A 20,308-nucleotide genomic window follows, 5' to 3' on the forward strand; every position below is an offset into this window, starting at 1 on the left:
GAAGAGGTAGATTTTGTTTCTAAATTAGAGATGAAACAGTTTTTGTTTAGATCAAAACTATGCTATGGAAGGATGAGAGGGAATAATAGTAGAAAGATTCTTAGGAATGCCAAATGGTGAATTTTTAAATCCATGTTGATTATGTGGTTTTTTTTTATAGTTTCTTTGTAGAACCAATTTGATCTTGAAGCTGATTAATATTTGTATTTCTAGTGCTGATATTTATAAAGTGTAATTTCTCAATGACTCCTACATAAGGTTAGACGTGTTAATGTCAGGGAGTTCCTGTCGTGGCGCAGTGGTTAACAAATCCGACTAGGAACCATGAGGTTGCGGGTTCGGTCCCTGCCCTTACTCAGTGGGTTGACAATCCGGTGTTGCCGTTAGCTGTGGTGTGGGTCGCAGACGCGGCTCGGATCCCGTGTTGCTGTGGCTCTGGCATAGGCCAGGGGCTACAGCTCCAATTTGACCCTTAGCCTGGGACCTCCATGTGCCTCGGGAGCAGCCCAAGAAATAGCTGAAAAGACAAAAAAAAAAAAAAAAAAGAAGTGTTAATGTCTAAATTCATGTAATTGGCATCCTCCAGACAGTAAGGAGTTTGGTAAAAATGATTTGGATCAGGAGGAGTTTGTGAAATTCAGTTTTTCTTTTTTATCTGTTTCAAAATAGGTTCCCAGATCTGAGTATTTCTCTTTTCCCTACAAGTGAAGTTTCCTTATAGATTGAATGGGTCCTGGTTCAAGGCAGGTTATTATTGATTTGGGGAATATTTTGAGCTGGATATTATTCTTTTTCTAGAAAAGAATGATGTTTAGGTTCCTAAGCTTGCCCACTATAATTGTTTTGACTCATTTAGTTGAAGTTCTAATGCAGAACTTCATTAAATAATGCATTTAATGAATGTTGATGAAAATAATATTGTAGCCAAACTCAATAAATAGAAACAGAAAGGCAGTATCTTTGAGTGAGAAATATTTCTTTAATGCTTAAGTGCAGATTTAATTAAAGGTAGATGAGGTGGAAGATGGCTATTCATGTACGTTCTGAAGGGGAAGCTAGGTGCTTTCAAGAATTTTAGAGGATTATGGCATGTCTTCAAATCTCCTTTCATTATAAAATTTACAGCCCTCTTTTCTTTGATACATGTGTAACTTTAGCATAGCTCCTACATTTATCAGTCATATTTAGGATTATTTTTTGATTTTCCAGTGAAAATAGGAAAATAAAGGAAGGGGAGGCAGAGAGATTTTCCTAAAGTAACTTGGTAAAGGTTTGAAGAAAGAATGGAAGGATTAAGAGAGTATATGTAAATATTAAAAAAAAAAGAGAAATTCACTGAGGTGTGAGTAATAGGTAGAAGTAGAAAACAGGAATTGTGGAACGTGTCCATTCCTGAAGGAGAAGAAGGATTCTGTGTCACACAAAATTCTCCCATGGTAGCCATGAGATAGGAGTAGTTGGCCAAGGAGAGTTAGATTGCTTTGCCAAGCCAAGCAGTACTGACAGGGTGGCCTCAGCAGGTAGACGAGGAGTGTGAGTTCACAGGGTTCTTAGTGTCCAGGGCCTTTTTAGGACCAGAGGTATGGCAGAAAGTCTGTTTTCAAATCCAGTTTACCTCCCAGCTGTGACTTTGGGTAAACTCGAGTTTCTTTGTTTTCTAAATGGGATTACTGTTACTGTTTTGAGTGTTACTGTAATTATTAAGTGAAATGACTTAACAACAATGTGCCCAGCAGTGTCTTATATCTGGTAGATTCTCAACACATGTCAAGTGTCTTTTTTCCTCTGGGTTATGAGAATCTCTGACTTTTATAATATAGATTCAAACCTATTAATCAATTTGGAAAAATACTCTCTTCATTAATTGTATAGATTTCCCATTAAGAAACTCAGCATTTTAAGTGCCTTGTATATAGTTGACTAAAAATGAGTAGTAATGCCCAACTTGTTCATATATTATGTATGGTTCTGTTAACTTTGTACTTTGAAAATAAGCCCAAACAGTCCCCCAGCTTAGAAAATAATTGTTTCAAATGTTTATGGTAAAAGCCCAGGTGTTTAACTCCTTATTAAAATCCCTAACTTAAAGCTTATTTACTCTTTCAACTTATACAAATCCCTGAAGCTTAGTTTCTAATTGCTTGCACACAGTTGATTAGAAACTTTAAATTAGAAGGTGACAACAAGAAGAGAAAACTGTCTCTTCTGGAAGACAGGAGAAAGTGATGGCTGATAATTTTTATTCTCTTTAAGTGCAGCATTGTCATTAGGCTTAAATGACTAGGGATTACTTAATCCTTTAACCGAGCTGAACCAAATATTTTGCAGTATAAAAGGCCGATGGGGGTGTATGTGAGAGAGGGGGAATTGAAGGGACCAGGATGCTGAATTGTCATCCTCTGAGTATTCCTGTTACTGTACTTTCCAGCTTCTCTGGCAGAGGGATGGGGATGAGGGAAGAATCCAATTTGGAAGCAGGGAAAGAATGCAGAATTTGAAGTAATCTGCTAAAGGGAGATTTTGGAGAAATTTTCCTGAGGTGGGCCCCTTCCTTTCTTCTTCTCTCTAAGTTATAGTTTTTAGCAGTCTTTGTTCTGGGTAACTTGAAATTCTGGAAGGAGTACCGTCCTACCTTTAGCTGAATTAGTTCTAGAACATTATTGTTCATTTTTTCTTGGCTCTTACCAGCTCTGACACTTTATACCCTTTGTTAGCTGCCCAAGCCTCCTTCACTTACAAAATAATGGGTCATTGCAAGGAGCTATGGGTGGCTTATTGCTTATTATACCACGTGGTACTTCTTTATTCTCAATTTGACAGAAACTTCTGGGAATGCAAATTAATTGTTTCTTTTTTTCTTCCAGAGCAGCCTTACATGTAAGGGATGTGACTTAAAAGAGACATTCTTTCTTTCTTTCTCTCTCCTGTATAATATTCCTAACTCTTTATTTTCTGTTCATTGTGTAGACATTTGGGTCAGTAAGCAGTTGGCTTTTTGAAAATTTAGCAGGAAGAGACATTTAAATATTTACATCTTAGTATGTATTGATTATATCATTCCTTTTTTTTTTTTTTTTTTTTTTTTTTGTCTTTTTGCCTTTTCTAGGGCTGTTCCCTCAGCATATGGAGGTTCCCAGGCTAGGGGTCTAAAGGGAGCTGTAACCACCGGCCTACGCCAGAGCCCCAGCACTGCGGATCTGAGCCGCGTCTGCGACCTACACCACAGCTCATGGCAACGCCAGATCCTTAACCCACTGAGCAAGGCCAGGGAACGAACCTACAACCTCATGGTTCCTAGTCGGATTCCTTAACCACTGCGCCACGACGGGAACTCCTCATTGCCTTTTTTTATACTCAGCTCATCCTCCCTGAAAATACTGGAATTAGAGAAGGGAAGTAGCTCATGTTCATTTTTGAGTGTGGGACCTTTTGTCATATTTGGGTTTTTGAATGTGCAGTGAAGCACTTGTGAGAGCTTTGACTGAGACCATGCAACAGTTAGAAGGGGAAAAGTTAGTGTTTATAAGAGAGCTTCAAGGACAATAAAAAACATGTTTTTCTTTATCATTTTTCTTAGGGTAGCTTTGTCTTTTTCTCTTTTACTGTAGGCTTAGTGAAATTAACTTCTTGTTTGAGAACCTTGTTTGATTTCCTATTCAGCTTACTCTGCCCAGCCACTGATTGAGGTTGTGATACAAGTATGGCTCACTTACTTATGTATGAAATATTCTTCTTTATTTTTTTCACTTAATATATATCTTGGAGAACTTTTCATCCACTTCATATAGTCATCTCATTCCTTTTAATGGCTGTGTCTGTTCTGTTTTATTGTTGAATCATAATTAATTTAATAAGTCTATTAGTGATGCTGAAGTTGTTTCTAGTCTTTCTCCATTAAAAGGTTTCACCAGATACCCTTGGTTACTTTTTATGAATAAGCTCGTTTCATAGGATTCTATGTACACCTAGCAGAGAGGCTGTTGGGTCAACAGTACTTAACAGTTTCCATTTTGGTAGACTTTTCCAAAGCTCACTTTAAAACCTTGTCAGAGCAGTGTTCGTTGATACTGAAATCTGTGTTGATAACTTATTTTCTGATATTTCAGGGAAATTGTTTGAAACAGTTTCTAGATTAGCCAGTAATTTGAAATATATGGTTAAATTTGGAGTATAGGAATAAGAAACCACGTGTAAAAAAGGAAAAGAGATTTATTTATCTGTGTATTCGACCTGTTTTCAAGAAAATTTTTAGAAAGATCAAGTTTGCCTTCCATTTTCAGTATTTCCACTTCCCTTTCCTTTTACTGCCTCTTTATTGAGATGTTCCAAGTCTTTGACTCAGGCACTTTTCTGAAAACCTGCTTTCTACCCCCGCCCCCACCAGATATTCTCTGTCTCCGGAGTACTTTGTGTTCCTTAGTACTTACTCTTTCAGCCTGATGTTAGATATTAGGTTTTTAAAAATTATATTTTTGTTTGTTTCAAAAAGCATATTATACATTAACATTGTATTATAGGAATATATTTTTAAATAGTATGCATATATTAAAATATACTAATTTAAAAAATTTATGAGGTACATGATCAGTAACAGTGGAGATGGGGACCACTGCTGGAGGGGAATGTAGGCCTTGCATTGGGTTATTACTAAGTCAACTTCATTTTTGCTAATTTTAAAAAAACTTAAATTCTGTCCTAGGTCAGTTTCTGTAATATCTTTTATTAACGTCTTCTTTTAATTACTACTACTTCTACTTTTCCCATATTCTTTAAAAGCTTCCTAGGTTTTTTGTTCAATTTTTTTTTTAATGATATATGTGGCAGTAGCAGATGTCACAGTAATAGAGAATTACAATAAAGGGTGGCTTTGTAAGTATTTAAACCCCTTTTAAGTTAGGGTCTTTCCAAATGCTTTAGGAAAACAGTTAATAGATTAGAAGAATATAATTGATTTGATAAGGATTTTCAAAGAAATAAGCAAATTTTAACCCTAAGAGACTTTTCACTTAGTTGTAGCATAGCTATTCTCTAAGAAATGTGATAGAATATTTGAAAAGGACAGTTATTTGATGATATACTTTAAATGTCCTTTACTAAAGATTTTGAAGAGAAATCAGATTCTTGTTCCTTTGTTCAGTATGTATTCTATTCTAGGCTTATGGTGCTACTTGGTACCAGGGAAAACAAGGTTAGCAAGTATGAATTATATTTTTATTTTGTTTACTTTGCTGTTTATATGAGCTGGGTTTTTTTTTTTTTTTTTTTTTTGTGACTTTTTTTTAGGGCCACACCTGCGTGGCATATGCAGGCTCCCAGCCTAGGGGTCAAATTGGAGCTATAGCTGCTGGCCTGTGCCACAGCCACAGCCACGCCAGATCCAAGCCGTGTCTGCAACCTACACCACAGCTCATGGCAACGCCGGATCCTAGACTCACTGAGTGAGGCCAGGGATTGAACTGTCATCCTCATGGATACTAGTAGGGTTTGTAAACCGCTGAGCCACAGTGGGAACTCCCTATATTTTTTGAGCTGTACATTTAAGTAAAGTTTTCTCCCTAGATGATAACCTTAGTAAATGAAAGAGAATTTAGATTTCAGTAATATATTTGTTTTTAACTGATCATTTATTTTACTTCTGAAAGCTATGATCAAGTAGTAACCATTATCTATCTGATTGATCTGGAAAAGAGGTGACTAAACTGAAACATAGTTAATGCATTTACTAATTGTGGGCCCTTCATGTGTGTGTGTGTGTGTGTGTGTGTTAAAAAAAACTGTACCAGTGCTTTGACATTCTTTGAGATGAAGTTTCTTTGGTTTTCATTATTGTTATGCTAATTCCTTAAGTAACACAGTAGAATATGAATTGATACCAACCATAGTTAATAATGCCTATTTTTTTCAATAATTAATGGAGAAAATAATGTAATTATTTAATAGTGTCTAGTTCTTATGACCTCTTAAATTTATGTAATCGTGTGCAACTACTTAATGTATTAGCAACAAAAATACTGCTTTTTTCATTTTAACAAATTTTAAAAGTATTTGTAAAAAAATTTTTTATTATATTTTTTATAAAGTTTTCAAATTATAAATGTAGACATGAAAAAAGCTGGCAGTTTCACCACCCAGTAGTATTAGTATTGTTAGCATTTTCGATAACTTGTGTCCATTCAAACAAATATATGTACACATAGATTTCCATTAATATGTTGGGGTAGTTCCCCAAAATTTTCAAATATTTTTCAGGAATATTTTTTACTGTATGGATTTTTTCTTTTAATCAGTCTTGACATTTTACATTCATTTAAAATTTTTTTTTTGTAGAATGATCCTCACAACCAAATTTTATAGCATTTCTATCCCAAACCCCCCATGCACCCCCCCACCCCCCAACCTGTCTCATTTGAAAACCATATGTTTTTCGAAGTCTGTGAGTCAGTATCTGTTCTGCAGAGAAGTTCATTGTGTCCTTTTTTTATGTTCTGCATGTAAAGTGATAGCATTTGATGTTGGTGTCTTACCATCTGACTGACCTCACTTAACACGATAATTTTTAGGTCCATCCATGTTGCTGCAAATGTCATTATTTCTTTCCTTTTACTGGTTGAGTAATATTCCATTGTGTATATGTAGCACATCTTCTTGATCCACTCCTCTGTTGATGGACATTTAATTTGTTTGCATGTCTCGGCTATTGTATATAGTGCTGCAGTGAACATTGAAGACATGTATCTTTTCCAGTCATGGTTTTCTCTGGATAGATGCCCAGGAGTGGGATTGCTTGATCAAATGGTAATTCTATTTTTAGTTTTCTGAGGAATCTCCATACTGTTTTCCACAGTGGTTGCACCAATTTACACTGTTGGTGGTAATGTACATTGGTGCTGTGGAAGATTGTATAGATTTTTTAAGATTCCTACTGACTTTTATATTTTATTGGGGGATAATAACTGGTGGAAATTTGCGCATATCACAGTTACACATCTTAAAACTTAAAAAGTTGAGCACACCTGTGCAATCAGCATTCAACTCAAGAAAAAACATTGTCAGCTCCCACTTCCCCTTTACCTGTCTCCTGTCACCAGCCCTGTCACCAAAGGGTAGCCGTTTTTCTGATTTTGTTTTTAAGAAAAAGTTTATTGAGATAAAATTCACATATTTTCAGTATATTATTCAGTGATTTTTAGTAAATTTACTGAGAGGTGCAGCCATCACTATAGTCTAGTTTTAAAATGTATGTATGAATATAACTTAACCAGTTTCTTTTTGTTGAATGCATGGTGTAAAGGTAGTTTTTCACTGTTGAAACACCACTGTAGTGATTTTCCATGTATATCTTTATATGCAGTTGTGATTTCATCAGGATAGGTTCCTAAAAGGTGTAAATTGCCAGTTCAGACAATATGTGCATGTTTATGGCTTTTGCATAGTACCAAATTGTCTTTCAAAGTAGTTGATATACTCCCACTGTCAATAGATGAGTATCTTTTTTCTCCTGCCATCTCAACCTTGGATATACTTTGTAAGAGTTTGGTAGATAAACTGTTTTAATATTCATTTTTTAAATTACTACTGTAAAAGAATATTATTTTATATATTTAGTGACTGTTTCTGCTTTTTCTTTATGATTTACCTGAGAGTGTTCTGTTTATTTCTTTGTTGTTGCTTTTTGGCTGCACCTGCGGAATGTGGAAGTTCCCAGGTCAGGGACTGAACCCTTGCTACAACAGTGACGTTGTGCCAGATCCTTAACCTGCTGTGCCACAAGGGAACTCCTCAGTTTGTTTCTTAATGTATCTTTGTATTTTTTTTTTTAAGACATTTAATATATTAAAGGATATGGATCCTCTGGTGTTACAAGTATTTTCCCCCAATTTGCTTTATATCAAGCTCTTTTTTTTTTTTATAACGAAATAGATTAGGATTTTGTGCCTTAATGTCAAAATGAAAATTTGTATTTTACTCTGTCAGCCTTTGGAAACTTATCTTGGTAATTTTAAAATTGGAGGCAATAATAAATTACATGAATAAAAACACTTCTATTAAAATGTGCACCTTTCATAATTTGAAATTTTAAAAATTCAAGTAGACATTTAAAACTAATTTATTATGCTTTGTTGCCAAACTTGGTCTTTCTAGGCAGTTATACTTAAGCATGAACATTGACGACAAACTGGAAGGATTGTTTCTTAAATGTGGCGGCATAGACGAAATGCAGTCTTCCAGGGCAATGGTTGTAATGGGTGGAGTGTCTGGCCAGTCTACCGTGTCTGGGGAACTGCAGGAGTCGGTGCTTCAAGATCGGAGTATGCCTCACCAGGAGATCCTTGCTGCAGATGAAGTGTTACAAGAAAGTGAAATGAGACAACAGGATATGATATCACATGATGAACTCATGGTCCATGAGGAGACAGTGAAAAATGATGAAGAGCAGATGGAAACACATGAAAGACTTCCTCAAGGACTACAGTATGCACTTAATGTTCCTGTAAGTAATTTCTTTATAAGATTTTAAACTTACAGTTAGAAACATAATTAATTTTGTATTAGGTAATACTACAAGTCATTGAAGAAATTTCAGAAAATGTTTAAAGGCTAAATTTAAATAGTTAAAATGGGTGTTCTTAAATAGATATAGTAAATATTGACAAAAATCATAATTGAAAAAGAAAAAATAAGTTCTTGTATTACATGCATTATAGAAACTTGTCTTTTCTGGATAACATTTATCATGATTACTGTGTTTCAAATTTAAAGTGCTTAATTTTAAATGATAACTTTGTTTTAGTAACTTTTGGATTTCTCCTTAAAAATGAGTAGAAAGATTAATCTTGAACATAAGTAGAAAAAGATCATACACTTGAGAATTTTTCCTTCAAATTCTGTAACTGTTGGCAAGTCCTGCCTTTATTTTTTTCATTGTCTTTTAAAATTAATATCAGCCTGTTAGTCTTTCTTGTTTACCCTACATGTCATAGTTCATCACCTAAGGTACTCTTTTATAGGCACCCATAACTTTTTTTTTTTCAATTTAAATGAACATTTATTGAGCCCATATTAAATGAGACTGCGTTAAGAGATTGAGATGCTCCTCTTCTGTCTGTGTACAGTTTCTGCCACTTTATCCTCAAGTGGGTACATCCTACGTGTTGGAATCTTTTGCAGTTATTCGAGCTCCTATGATGGAATGGTAGACTTGTTCCAAGGCACAGAATCTTTTTAGAAAGTTGTTGTTAGCAGAGTGATGGCCACAGTTAATGGATAACTGCTTCATTTTCTAAAAATACCCTCCAAACCAAAAACACTGAGCTGGACTTGTTGCCTACCATGAAGTTGCTAGTCTCATTTGGTGCTTTAGTCACAGGCCCTTTGGAATAAGCAGCAGTGACATCTTCATAATCTTAACTCCAAAAGTTTTCTGTGTGAAGTGAATTGTAATCACCTTAGCCTCAGTAAATTCTTCCCCAGAGCTGAGGGTGTTTAATTCCACATTAATAGGTAATGTGAAAGTCTCTGTGTTCTGCATTTTCAGTGAGGTCTTGGTCACTGGTTAAGTCTAGTAGGTTGGTGGTTGGTTCTAGGTCAGTGATGAATTCTAGGAGTAGTGTGGGGTAAGCCAGGGCAAACCAGGCAGAGGAGCAGGGCCTTCCTGAACATGATGCTGATGCAGGCGAGGAGGGTGGGAGGCTCAAGAAGGTGAGGAGGCGGAGTGTTTTCTTACCCTCTTGGATTTTTATTTTTACCTGATGACCAGCAAAACTACAACTGAAATGTAATCCTCGTCTGTCTTTAATATGATGTAAACCTAGATCCTTTCAGTACTTCTAATATACGGTGCCTTTTCTTTTGCTTTAGGACCTTCATATATCCTACTTAGAATATTCCTCTCAGTCATAACCCCTCTCTCTTTTAAACCTAGTTAGTGCTTTATCATCCTCAGCCTGCCACTTCTGTCCAGTCTAGGTTGAGTCCCTGCAATAGGGCCTTACGCACCCTGTACACCTCTGATGAATTGGCTCTCATGGCTCTATGAGAGCATGAATTTTGCTTATTTTCCATTGTGTCCTAGGTGTTGGCACATGGTGTGAATGAATGCATAGCTGCTTCTGTGTTCTTTTTCTTTCTTTTTTTAAAGTTTTATTGAAATATGGTTGATTTACAGTGTTGTGATAATTTTTGACCTATAACAAAGTGATTCAGTTGTACATGTACACACATTCATTTTCTTTCAGATTCTTTTCCCACATAGATTATCAGGTAGAGCTGTCTGGGCTATACAGCAGGTTCTGATTGTGTTGTAATACATATATATGCTCACCAACTTTTTACTGCAACCTGGTCAATTGCAGTAGCCTTTTTTTTTTTTAAGCTGGTTGATTGATGTTATAGAGTACATTAATTTTTCAAAGTTACATCAGCCTTGCATACCTGGAATGAATCCCACTTGGTTGTGGTGTATAAAACTTTTAAAAACATTGTTTGATTCAGTTTTTTGAGGATATTTTACATTTATGTTTATGGTCTAGTTTTATTCTCTTGTACTATCTTGGTCTGGTTTTAGTGTTAGAGTAATTTCTGGTCATAGAATGAGTTAAGAATATTCCCTCTGCTTTGGTCTTCTGGAAGAGATTGTAGATAATTGGTATAATTTCTTCCTTAAATGTTTGTGGAATTCACCAGTGGATGCATAGGGCCTGGTACTTTCTTTTTTGGAAGGTTATTAATTACTGATTCAATTTCTTTAATAGAGACCTAATCACATTGTTTCTTTTTCTGTGCGTATTAGCAGATGGTGTCTTCTGAGGAATTGGTGCAGTTCATCTAGGTTGTCAAATTTGTGGGCATAAAGTTGTTAATAGTATTCCTTTGTTATCCTTTTGAAGTCCATAGCATCTCTAGTGATGTGTCCCTGCTTTCATTTCTGATATTAGTAATTTGTCTTCTCTTTTTTCTCTTAGTTTGGCTAGAGGCTTGCTGCCTTTTTTTTTTTTTAATTTTTTTAATAGTTTTTAAGCATACAGTATTACATGCAGTATGAGCATACAGTTAAATGTACTCACATTGATGGGCCATAGATCTCTAGAACTGTTTCATCTTGCAAAACTGGATCTCTTTACTCACTGAACAGTTTCCCATTTTCACCTCCCCTGAGTAGAGTCTTATTAATTTTATAGAGAACTAGCTTTTGATTTTTTTCTCTTGATTTCCAGTTTTCAATTTCATTGATTTCTGCTCTTTTTGCTTTTTTAAGCCACACCTGCGGCATGTGGAAATTCCTGGCCCACAGATAGAGCTGTGCCACAGTAGTAACAACGCCAGATCCTTAACCTCACTGAGCCACAAGGGAACTCCTCTGCTCTAATTTTTATAATTTTTCTCTCTGTTATTTTGGATTTAATATGCCTTTTTCTCCCTGTATTTTTCAAAGGCAGAAGGTTAGATGATTGATTTTAGATCTTTTCTAACATATAGATATATATAAACGTACTTTAGTACTTAATGATATAAATTTCTCTCTAAGCACTGATTTCACTATGTCCTACAACTTTTGATAAGTTGTATTTTAATTTTAATTTTGTTCAATTTATCTTGTAATTCTCTTGAGATTTCTTCTTTGATTCATGTGTTATTTGTAAGTATGTTGTTTAATCTCCAAGTATTTTGCAACTTTCCAGCTATTTTTCTGTTGTTTTCTTCAGGTTTAATTCCTGGTTTGAGAGTGAATATTATATGATCTTCTATTCTTTTACAGTGGTGAAGTTGTGTTTTAAGGCCCTGCATGTGGGCTGTCTTGGTGAATGCTTCTTGTGAGCTTGAGAAGAATTAATGTTTTACTGTTGGATAAAGTAGTCAATTAATTGCAGTAGTCTTCTTGTTAGACTGACTATAGCCTGAGCCTTGTCCATTCTGTATTTCAGATCATTTCTAAAGTGATCTTGCCACATGGAGATTTATACTTGTTACTTCCCTATCAAAACTTCTTCAGAGGTTTTTTGTTGCCAAACAGCTGAAGTGTACTCTTTTGCTTGGGCTGAAAGAGCCTTTGAGTCATGTCTCATCTTATCCAAAGCCTATGTAGAGTAGTTCAAGCCCCTCTCCCCACTTCATACTTTTAGCACATCAGGTTGCTCTAGTTACCCAGGTCCAATTTGATTTTTTTCTTTACTTCTGTACATGTTGTATGTAGCAGTAATATTCTTTGTTTGGCAGTCTACTATTATTCAGCTTCTCAGAACTTTTCTCCTGTGTAATTTTTCATTAGAGTAACTAACTTTTCATTTCTTTGCTTGTAAGACCATGTGGTCTCTTTTCTTGTCCTGTATTTTAACGTGTGTTCTCAATAACTGGACCGTAGTAGGTAATCCAGTATTTTTTGAGTGAAAAAAAATTTTTTTAATTGAGAAAAAGTTTAAAGTAGAATGCTGTCATATCCCAAGTTTATAGCTCAGAGTTTTGACAACTACATAAAATTGTATAACCCATAATGCATCAGGATATGGAATACTTCCATCCTAGAAAGTTTATGTTTCTTCTTGGTCCGTCCCTTCCACAAAATTTTTTTTTCCCCCCATCATGGATTAGTATTGTCCCTTGAGTATGTGAATGGAATTGTGTAACTCTTGTGTCAGCTTCTTTTGCTCAGCTTAGTGTTTTTGCAGTTTTTCACATTGGTTGAGTGTATCAGTAAGTAGTTTATTCCTTTTCATTATTGATTAACATTCTGTTGTTTTATTACCCTAAAATTTGTTTTTATTTCCTCTCTTGTGGCTATTATCTCTCATTTTCAATCATTAGGAATAGAGCTGCTATTAACATTCTTGTACAAGTCTTTTTTGTTTTGTTTTGTTAGTTTTTTGTCCATTTAGGGCTGCATCTGCGACATACGGAGGTTCCCAGGCAAGGGGTTGAATCTGAGCTGTGGCTTGCCGGCCTACACCACAGCCACAGCAGCATGGGATGTGAGCTGCTTCTGCAACCTGTATACCACAGCTCACTACAACACCGGATCCTTAACCAACTGAGCAAGGCCAGGGGTCAAACCTGCGTCCTCATGGATACTAGTCAGGTTCGTTAGCCACTGAGCCATAAAGGGAACTCCCATTTTGTACAAGTCTTTTCGTTTATTTTTGGTACATTTTTATAGAAGTCAAACTATTTCTGTTCTGTTTTCATTTTGTTTGATCTGGTGTCTGGATCAGTATTACTCTTGATTTTTTTTATAAAAAATCTTGAGATCAGGTAGTTAAGTCCTTTGATTTTTGTTAACTTTTTGCAAGATTGCTGTGACTTTTCTAATTTGTTTGTATTTTCATATAAAATGTAGAATCAGCCTTTCAGTTTCTATAAAATGATCTAGCTGGGTTTTAATTAGGATTGCATTGATTATATATTGACTTGATGAAAATCAACGTCTAAATAGTCTTCCAGTCCACAGTTATGATATATTGCTGTGTTCATTTAGCTTTTCTTTAATTTCTTTTAACAGTGTTCTGTAGTTTTCAGTGTAGTTACTGGACATGTAACTTAAGTATTTCATGTTTCAGATGTAATTGTAAATGTGTTATAAAAAAATCTCATTGTTTAATTGTTCATGCTAGTATGTAGAAATGCACATGATTCTTTTTATATTGGCCATGTGCCTGTGGCTTTGTTATATGTTCTTATTAGTTCTAGTAGTTATTTTATAGATTCAATAGGTTTACTCACAGTCATATTGTCCATACATTTTACATCTTCCTTTCCAATCTATATGTTTTTTACTTCTTTTTTCTTCTTTATTGTTTTGACTAGGCCTCCAGTACAATGTTGAATAGAAGTGGTAAGAGTAGGCATCTTCACTTTCTGATCTCTGCATTCAGTTTTTCACCATTAAGAATTGTTTTAGCTACAGATTTTTCATAGATGACTTTTATTATTAGGTAGAAGAAATTTTTTTTTTTTTTTTTTGGTCTTTTTTCTAGGGCCACTCCCACGGCATACGGAGGTTCCCAGGCTAGGGGTCTAATTGGAGCTGTAGCTGCCAGCCTACACCACAGCCACAGCAACGTGGGATCCGAGCTGCGTCTGCGACCTACACCACAGCTCACGGCAACGCCGGATCATCGGCCCACTGAGCAAGGCCAGGGATCGAACCCGCAACCTCATGGTTCCTAGTCGGATTTGTTAACCACTGCGCCACGACGGGAACTCCAAAATACTTTTTTTTTTTGTCTTTTTGCCATTTCTTGGGCCTCTCCTGTGGCATATGGAGGCTCCCAGGCTAGGGGTCTAATAGAAGCTGTAGCTGCCGGCCTATGCCAGAGCCACAGCAACATAGGTGGAAAAAATTTTTTGTCTAGTTTGTTGAGATTTTTTTAAAAAACTAAATGGATGTATAACTTCTTCAAATATTTTCTGTGTCTATTAAATGATCATTTGATTCCCCCTTCCCGATTTCTTAATGCAGTGAATTTATTGATTGATTTCTTTTCTTTTTTTTAGCTTTTTAGGGCTGCACCCTTGGCACACGGAGGTTCCCAGGCTATGGTTCGAATCAGAGCTATAGCTGCTGGCCTACGCTACAGCCACAGGATCTGAGCTGCATCTATGACCTACACTACAGCTCATGCCAACACTGGATCCTTAATCCCTAAGCAAGGCCAGGGATTGAACCTGCATCCTCATGGATGCTGGTCAGATTCATTAACTGCTGAGTCATGACAGGAGTTCCTATTGATTGCTTTTTCAAATGTTAAACCAACCTTGCATTCCTGGGATAAACCATACTTGGTAATGATATGTCATCCTTTTTATATGTTGCTGGGTTCAGTTTACAGATTTTTAAAAGAATTTTTATGTGTATGTTTATGAGGAATATTAGTTTTCTTTTCTTGCTGTCTTGTTTTAGATATGTTGGCCTCATTAAAAATGAGATAGGAATTCATTCCTTCTCTATTTTCTGAAAGAGTTTCTGTAAGATGGGTATTATTTCTATTATACATATTTGATAGACTTCACCAATAAAGCTAATTTGGGGCTGAGTTTTTTTTTTTTTTAAACATAGTATCATTTATTGCTAGTATCATTTAGTAATAAATGAATTTTCCCAACACTTTTCAGTCCATTTTTTTTTATTATAGTTGATTTACAGTGTTCTATCAATTTCTGCTGCACAGCAAAGTGGCCCAGTTGTACTTACATATCATACATATACTTTTTTTTTTCTTTTGTCTTTTGTCTTTTTAGCGCGGAAATTGTGGCATATGGTGGTTCCCAGGCTAGGGGTCGAATCAGAGCTGAAGCTGCCAGCCTATGCCACGGCCACAGCAAGGCAAGATCCGAGCTGCGTTTGCGACCTACACCACAGCTCACAGCATCGCCGGATCATTAACTCACTGAGCAAGGCCAGGGATTGAACCCATACCCTTGTGAATGTTAGTTGGGTTTGCTAACCACTGAGCCACTATGGGAACTCCCTGTGTATACATTCTTTTTCTCATATTATCTCCCATCATGTTCCATCACAAGTGATTGGATATAGTTCCCTGTGCTATATCTAGAGTAGGACCTCATTGCTAATCCACTCCAAATGCAGTAGTTTGTGTCTGCTAACCCCAAACTTACCATCCATCCCACTCCCTCCCTCTCCCCCCCCGGGTTCCCCCCAGGCAGCCATATCCATGAGTTTGTTTCTTTTCTGTGGATAGGTTCATTTCTGCCATATTTTAGAGTCCACATATAAGTGAAATCATATGGTATTTGTCTTTCTCTTTCTGACTTACTTCACTTAGTATGAGAATCTCTAGTTCCATCCATGTTGCTGCAGATGGCATTATTTTGTTCTTTTTTATGGCTGAGTAACTGAGTTTTCTTTGTGGGATTGAATCAGAGCTGCAGCTGCAGCCTACACTATAGCCATGGCAACTACAGATCTGAGTTGCCTCTGTGACCTACACCACAGTTCACAGCAACTCCGGATCCTTAACCTACTCAGCAAGGCCAGTGATCGAACCTGCATCCTCAGGGATACTAGTCAGATTCTTAATCCATTGCGCCACAATGGGAACTCCCTAAAAAAAATTTTTTTTCTTCCGTCTTTTTAGGGCTACACCCATGGCATATGGAGGTTCCCAGGCTAGGGGTCGAATCAGAGTTGTAGTTGCCAGCCACAGCCACAGCAATGCAGGATCCGAGCTTTATCTGTGACTTACACCACAGCTATGGCAATGCCAGATCCTTAACCCACTGAGTGAGGCGAGGGATCAATCCTACAACCTCACAGTTTCTAGTTGGATTCATTTCTGCTGTGCCATGATGGGAACTCTTAAAAATTTTTTTCTTGATTCAGTTTTGATAAATTATGTTTTTCGAGAAATTTGCCCATTTCTTCATTTTTTAATTTAACAAAATTGTTTTTATTTCCTCAATTCTTTTATTGTCTAAGGATCTGTAATAATTTCTTCTTTCTCATTCCTAAGAGTGCTAATTTATGTTTTTCTTGATTTATCTGGGTAGAGATTTATTGGTTTTATTGGTCTCTTCAAAGAATCAAATTTTGAGTGAGATCCTGCTGTATAGCACAGGGAACTATATCTAGTCACTTGTGGTAGTTTATAATGGAGGATAATGTTCAAAAAACAATGTGTGTGTGTGTGTGTGTGTGTGTGTATATGTATATGTATGACTGGGTCACTGATGTATAGCAGAAATTGACAGGACATTGCAAATCAACTATAATGGAAAAAATAATCTAAAAAAAGAATCGAGTTTTGGTTTTATTGGTTTTCACTATTGTTCATTTTAACTTTCATCTTTACTCTCAGTTATTTCTTTCTTTCTGCTTAGTTTATTTATTTATATATGTATTTTTGCTTTTTAGGGCTGTACCTGTGGCATGTGGAAGTTTCCAGGCAGGGGTTGAATTGGAGCTGCAGCTGAAAGCCTATGCCATAGCCACAGCATTGCTGGATCCTATTCATGTCTGAGCTAGGCCACAGCTTATGGCAACACCAGATCCTTAACCCACTGAGCAAGGCCAGGGATTGAACCCAAATCCTCATGGATACTAGTCGGGTTCTCAACCCACTGAGCCATGATAGGAAGACCCTAATTTGCTCTTCTTTTCTAAGCTTTTTATAGTAGATTGTTTAGACCTTTCTTTGTTTTTTTGGGTTTTTTGTTTGTTTTTGGTAAACATTTGAATCTCTAAACTTTTCTTCCTTTGTGATTTATTTTGGAACAATGAATTATAAATGTTTTGCTTAATTTCTGAATATTTTGAAGTTTTCCAGATATCTTTTTGTCAGTGATATTTAATCATTATAGTCAGGGAATGTGCACGTATGATTTCAGTCCTTTTAAATTTATGGAGATGTGGAGCTCTTTTGTGCTGCAGCAGGTTGCAGATTTGGTGTTGTTACTGCAGTGGCATGAGTTGCTGCTATAGCGTGGGTTTAACCCCTGGCCTGGAAGGTGGACATGCCATGGGTGTGGCCAAAAAAAAGAAATTAAAAAGAAAATAAGAGTTCCTATTATGGTTTAGCAGGTTAATAACCCGACTACTATCCATGAAGATGCAGATTTGATCCCTGGCCTTGCTCAGTGGGTTACAGGATCAGTGTTGCCATGAGCTGAGGTGTCGGTCAGAGACACAGCTCAGATCTGGCATTGCTGTGGTATAAGCCAGCAGCTACAGCTCCAATTCAACTCCTAGCCCAGGATGCGGCCCTTAAAAAAAAAAAAAAAAAATTGTTGAGTTCCCTTCGTGGCCCAGTGGTTAAGGAACCTGACTAGGATACATGAGGATGTGGGTTCAGTCCTTGGCCTTGCTCAGTGGGTTAAGGATCTGGGGTTGCCGAGAGCTATAGTATAGGTCGTAGATATGGCTTGGATCCTTTGTTGCAGTGGCTGTGGTGTAGGCTGGCAGCTGCAGCTGCAATTCGACCCCTGGCCTGGGAACCTCCATATGCTGCAGGTGTGGCCCTAAAAAGCAAAAGACAAATGAATAAAAAATTATTGAGACTTGTTTTAAGACCTACCACCTGATTAGTTGGTGAATGTTCTATATTCACTTGAAAAGAATGTTAAGTCTGGCTGTTTGGTGGGTTATTTGGTAAATGTCAGTTAGATCAAGTTGAGTAGTTGAGGGAGTTCCCGTCGTGGCGCAGTGGTTAACGAATCCGACTAGGAACCATGAGGTTGTGGGTTCGGTCCCTGCCCTTGCTCAGTGGGTTAACGATCCGGCGTTGCCGTGAGCTGTGGGTGTAGGTTGCAGACGCGGCTCGGATCCTGCGTTGCTGTGGCTCTGGCGTAGGCGGGTGGCTACAGCTCCGATTCGACCCCTAGCCTGGGAACCTCCATATGCCCCGGGAGCGGCCCAAGAAATAGCAACAACAAAAAAGACAAAAGACAAAAAAAAAAAAGTTGAGTAGTTGTGTTCTTCACCTCTTTATATCCTTACTGATATACTTGTTCCCTAGCAGTTAAAGTTTGTTTGCAGAAAGATCCAGTTCAGAAATATATGTTGCATTAATTGTCACGTCTTTATTTTTCTTTAATCTGGGTTAGTTCCTCATTTAAATTTTTTTTGATCATTGTTGAAAATTACAGACATTTATTTTGTAGAATGTTGTTCAGTTCAGGTTTATTTGATTTTTTCCTCTTAGGAAGATTTAAGTTATTTTGTTATCATATTTAAGTTATCATCTTTGGCAAGTGTATTGCAGAAAAATGATGGTGTGTTCGCTTCCCATTGCTTTCTAACAGGTGACACCTGGTTTTTATTTGTCCCTTTCTGTTGCTATTTCGCTTTCACTAATTACTTATGGTGATGTTTACTGGGTTTTACCAGTGTAAAATTAATCTTACTCATCACAGTTTTAAATTTGTTCATTTATTTATTTGTATCAGTTTGGATTTAGGAGTTTTACTCACTGGGTTAAAATCTTCTGCTGTGATTATTTTAATGCTTGGTTTAAGATTTGGCCAGTCACTTCAAGCTGACTTCTGTGTTCTTTGACATATCCTTTCAATCTTTGAGCACTTCCTTGCCTCCGGTTACAAGATGTTTTAGCTTTATCTTACATTTTTACTGCCTCTTCCCTGGAATCAACCATTCCTTTAAAGAGCCTGAGTTCATTTTAAATGGAGAATGGTATTTAGAAGCTATTGGCCTCTAAGTGTGCTACTTATTACTCTTGGGGTATAGCTGCTCCTAGGACTGTCAGTGGACAAAGCCAGAGAATATATGTATGTATATAGTTATATACATTTGTACGTATATATGTATATACATTTATATCTTTATTTATCTGTTTATCAATACTGAAAGCCATGAGTTCACTCTGATACCTGCAATTATAGTCTGTTACCACAGAGTACATTTTAGTTTTATCCCTTCCATATTTTATGACTCCTTTCTCAAATAGTGAGAAATCTGAAATAGTGAGAAATCTGACTTCTCTTATCATTAATAATAAGGATAAGGGTAATAAATATATATTTACCTACTTTATCAGGCCCTCCCTTTCCCTCCCTTCTCTGCTCCCATGTATAACCATTTTTCCTTCAACTCTCCTGCCGCTTCCCCCAATGCCCTCCTTACCTGGCTCCTATACTCCATGGCAGTGCATGCTACTACTCCTTGTCTCCTGCACAGATGACTTCCTTCCCTGGTGTGTGCTTTGACAACTCAGTACACACTGTGCTGGTCCCCATTCGCTCTTGATCACATCATCACAGCGATTAGTTCTGACATCTTGCTCCAGGCTGCTCTTCTGTCACAACATAGACCCTTCTTTATGTTGCTTGGGCCTAGACACCTCATGTTGAGCTTCACCCCCCCCCCCCCGCCCTTTTTTTGGGCTGCGTTTCCAGCAGAAATTCCTGGATCAGGGATCCAACCCACACCACAGTTGTAACCAGAGCCACAGCAGTGACAATACTGGCAATACTAGATCCTTAACCCACTGAGCCACGAGCTAACTCTCTGAGCTGCCCATTTATGTGGATATCTTCCTACTCTGCTTACACTCTGACATCTTGCTTTGGGCAGCCCTCCCATGCAAAAGCGTCCTCTTCATCCTCTCTGGGAACTGACACTTTGTTCTGCTCCAGATTCTGGAAGGCCTTAGGAGAGAATGGTTCATGGAGAGTAAGTAGGTAAAGAAGAGCAGGAAGGGGAAGGGACAAAATTTATCCTTTTCAGTTTTTTGTTAAACTTAATTTTGAAATTATATAGATTCATAGCAAGTTGCAAAAATAGTGGAGAGAGGTCTCATGTCTCCTTCACCTAGTTTCTCTCCAGTGGTTACATTTTATATAACTA

General features: G+C 37.0%; 1 protein-coding gene across 12 annotated transcripts in view; it reads left to right on the plus strand.

Moving 5' to 3' along the window:
• ZNF148 (zinc finger protein 148) overlaps positions 1-20,308 on the plus strand; it is a 125,055-nt gene that overhangs the window by 43,049 nt on the left and 61,698 nt on the right. For 10 of the 12 annotated variants that reach the window (XR_002337867.1, XM_021070212.1, XM_021070208.1 and 7 more), the window contains one exon: positions 8,143-8,491. The exons of 1 other annotated variant lie outside the window; for it this stretch is intronic. Coding sequence is in view for 9 of the 11 variants with exons in the window: in XM_021070212.1 (XP_020925871.1) it covers positions 8,159-8,491 (333 nt within the window). In the remaining 2 variants the exon portion in view is untranslated. Of the gene's footprint in view, positions 1-8,142; positions 8,492-20,308 lie in introns of those variants that run through there. One more of the 12 variants, XM_021070216.1, reaches the window with a different exon arrangement.

The sequence above is a fragment of the Sus scrofa genome, chromosome 13 (genome assembly GCF_000003025.6).
Source record: "Sus scrofa isolate TJ Tabasco breed Duroc chromosome 13, Sscrofa11.1, whole genome shotgun sequence".
In the NCBI taxonomy this organism is placed as follows: Eukaryota; Metazoa; Chordata; class Mammalia; order Artiodactyla; family Suidae; genus Sus; species Sus scrofa.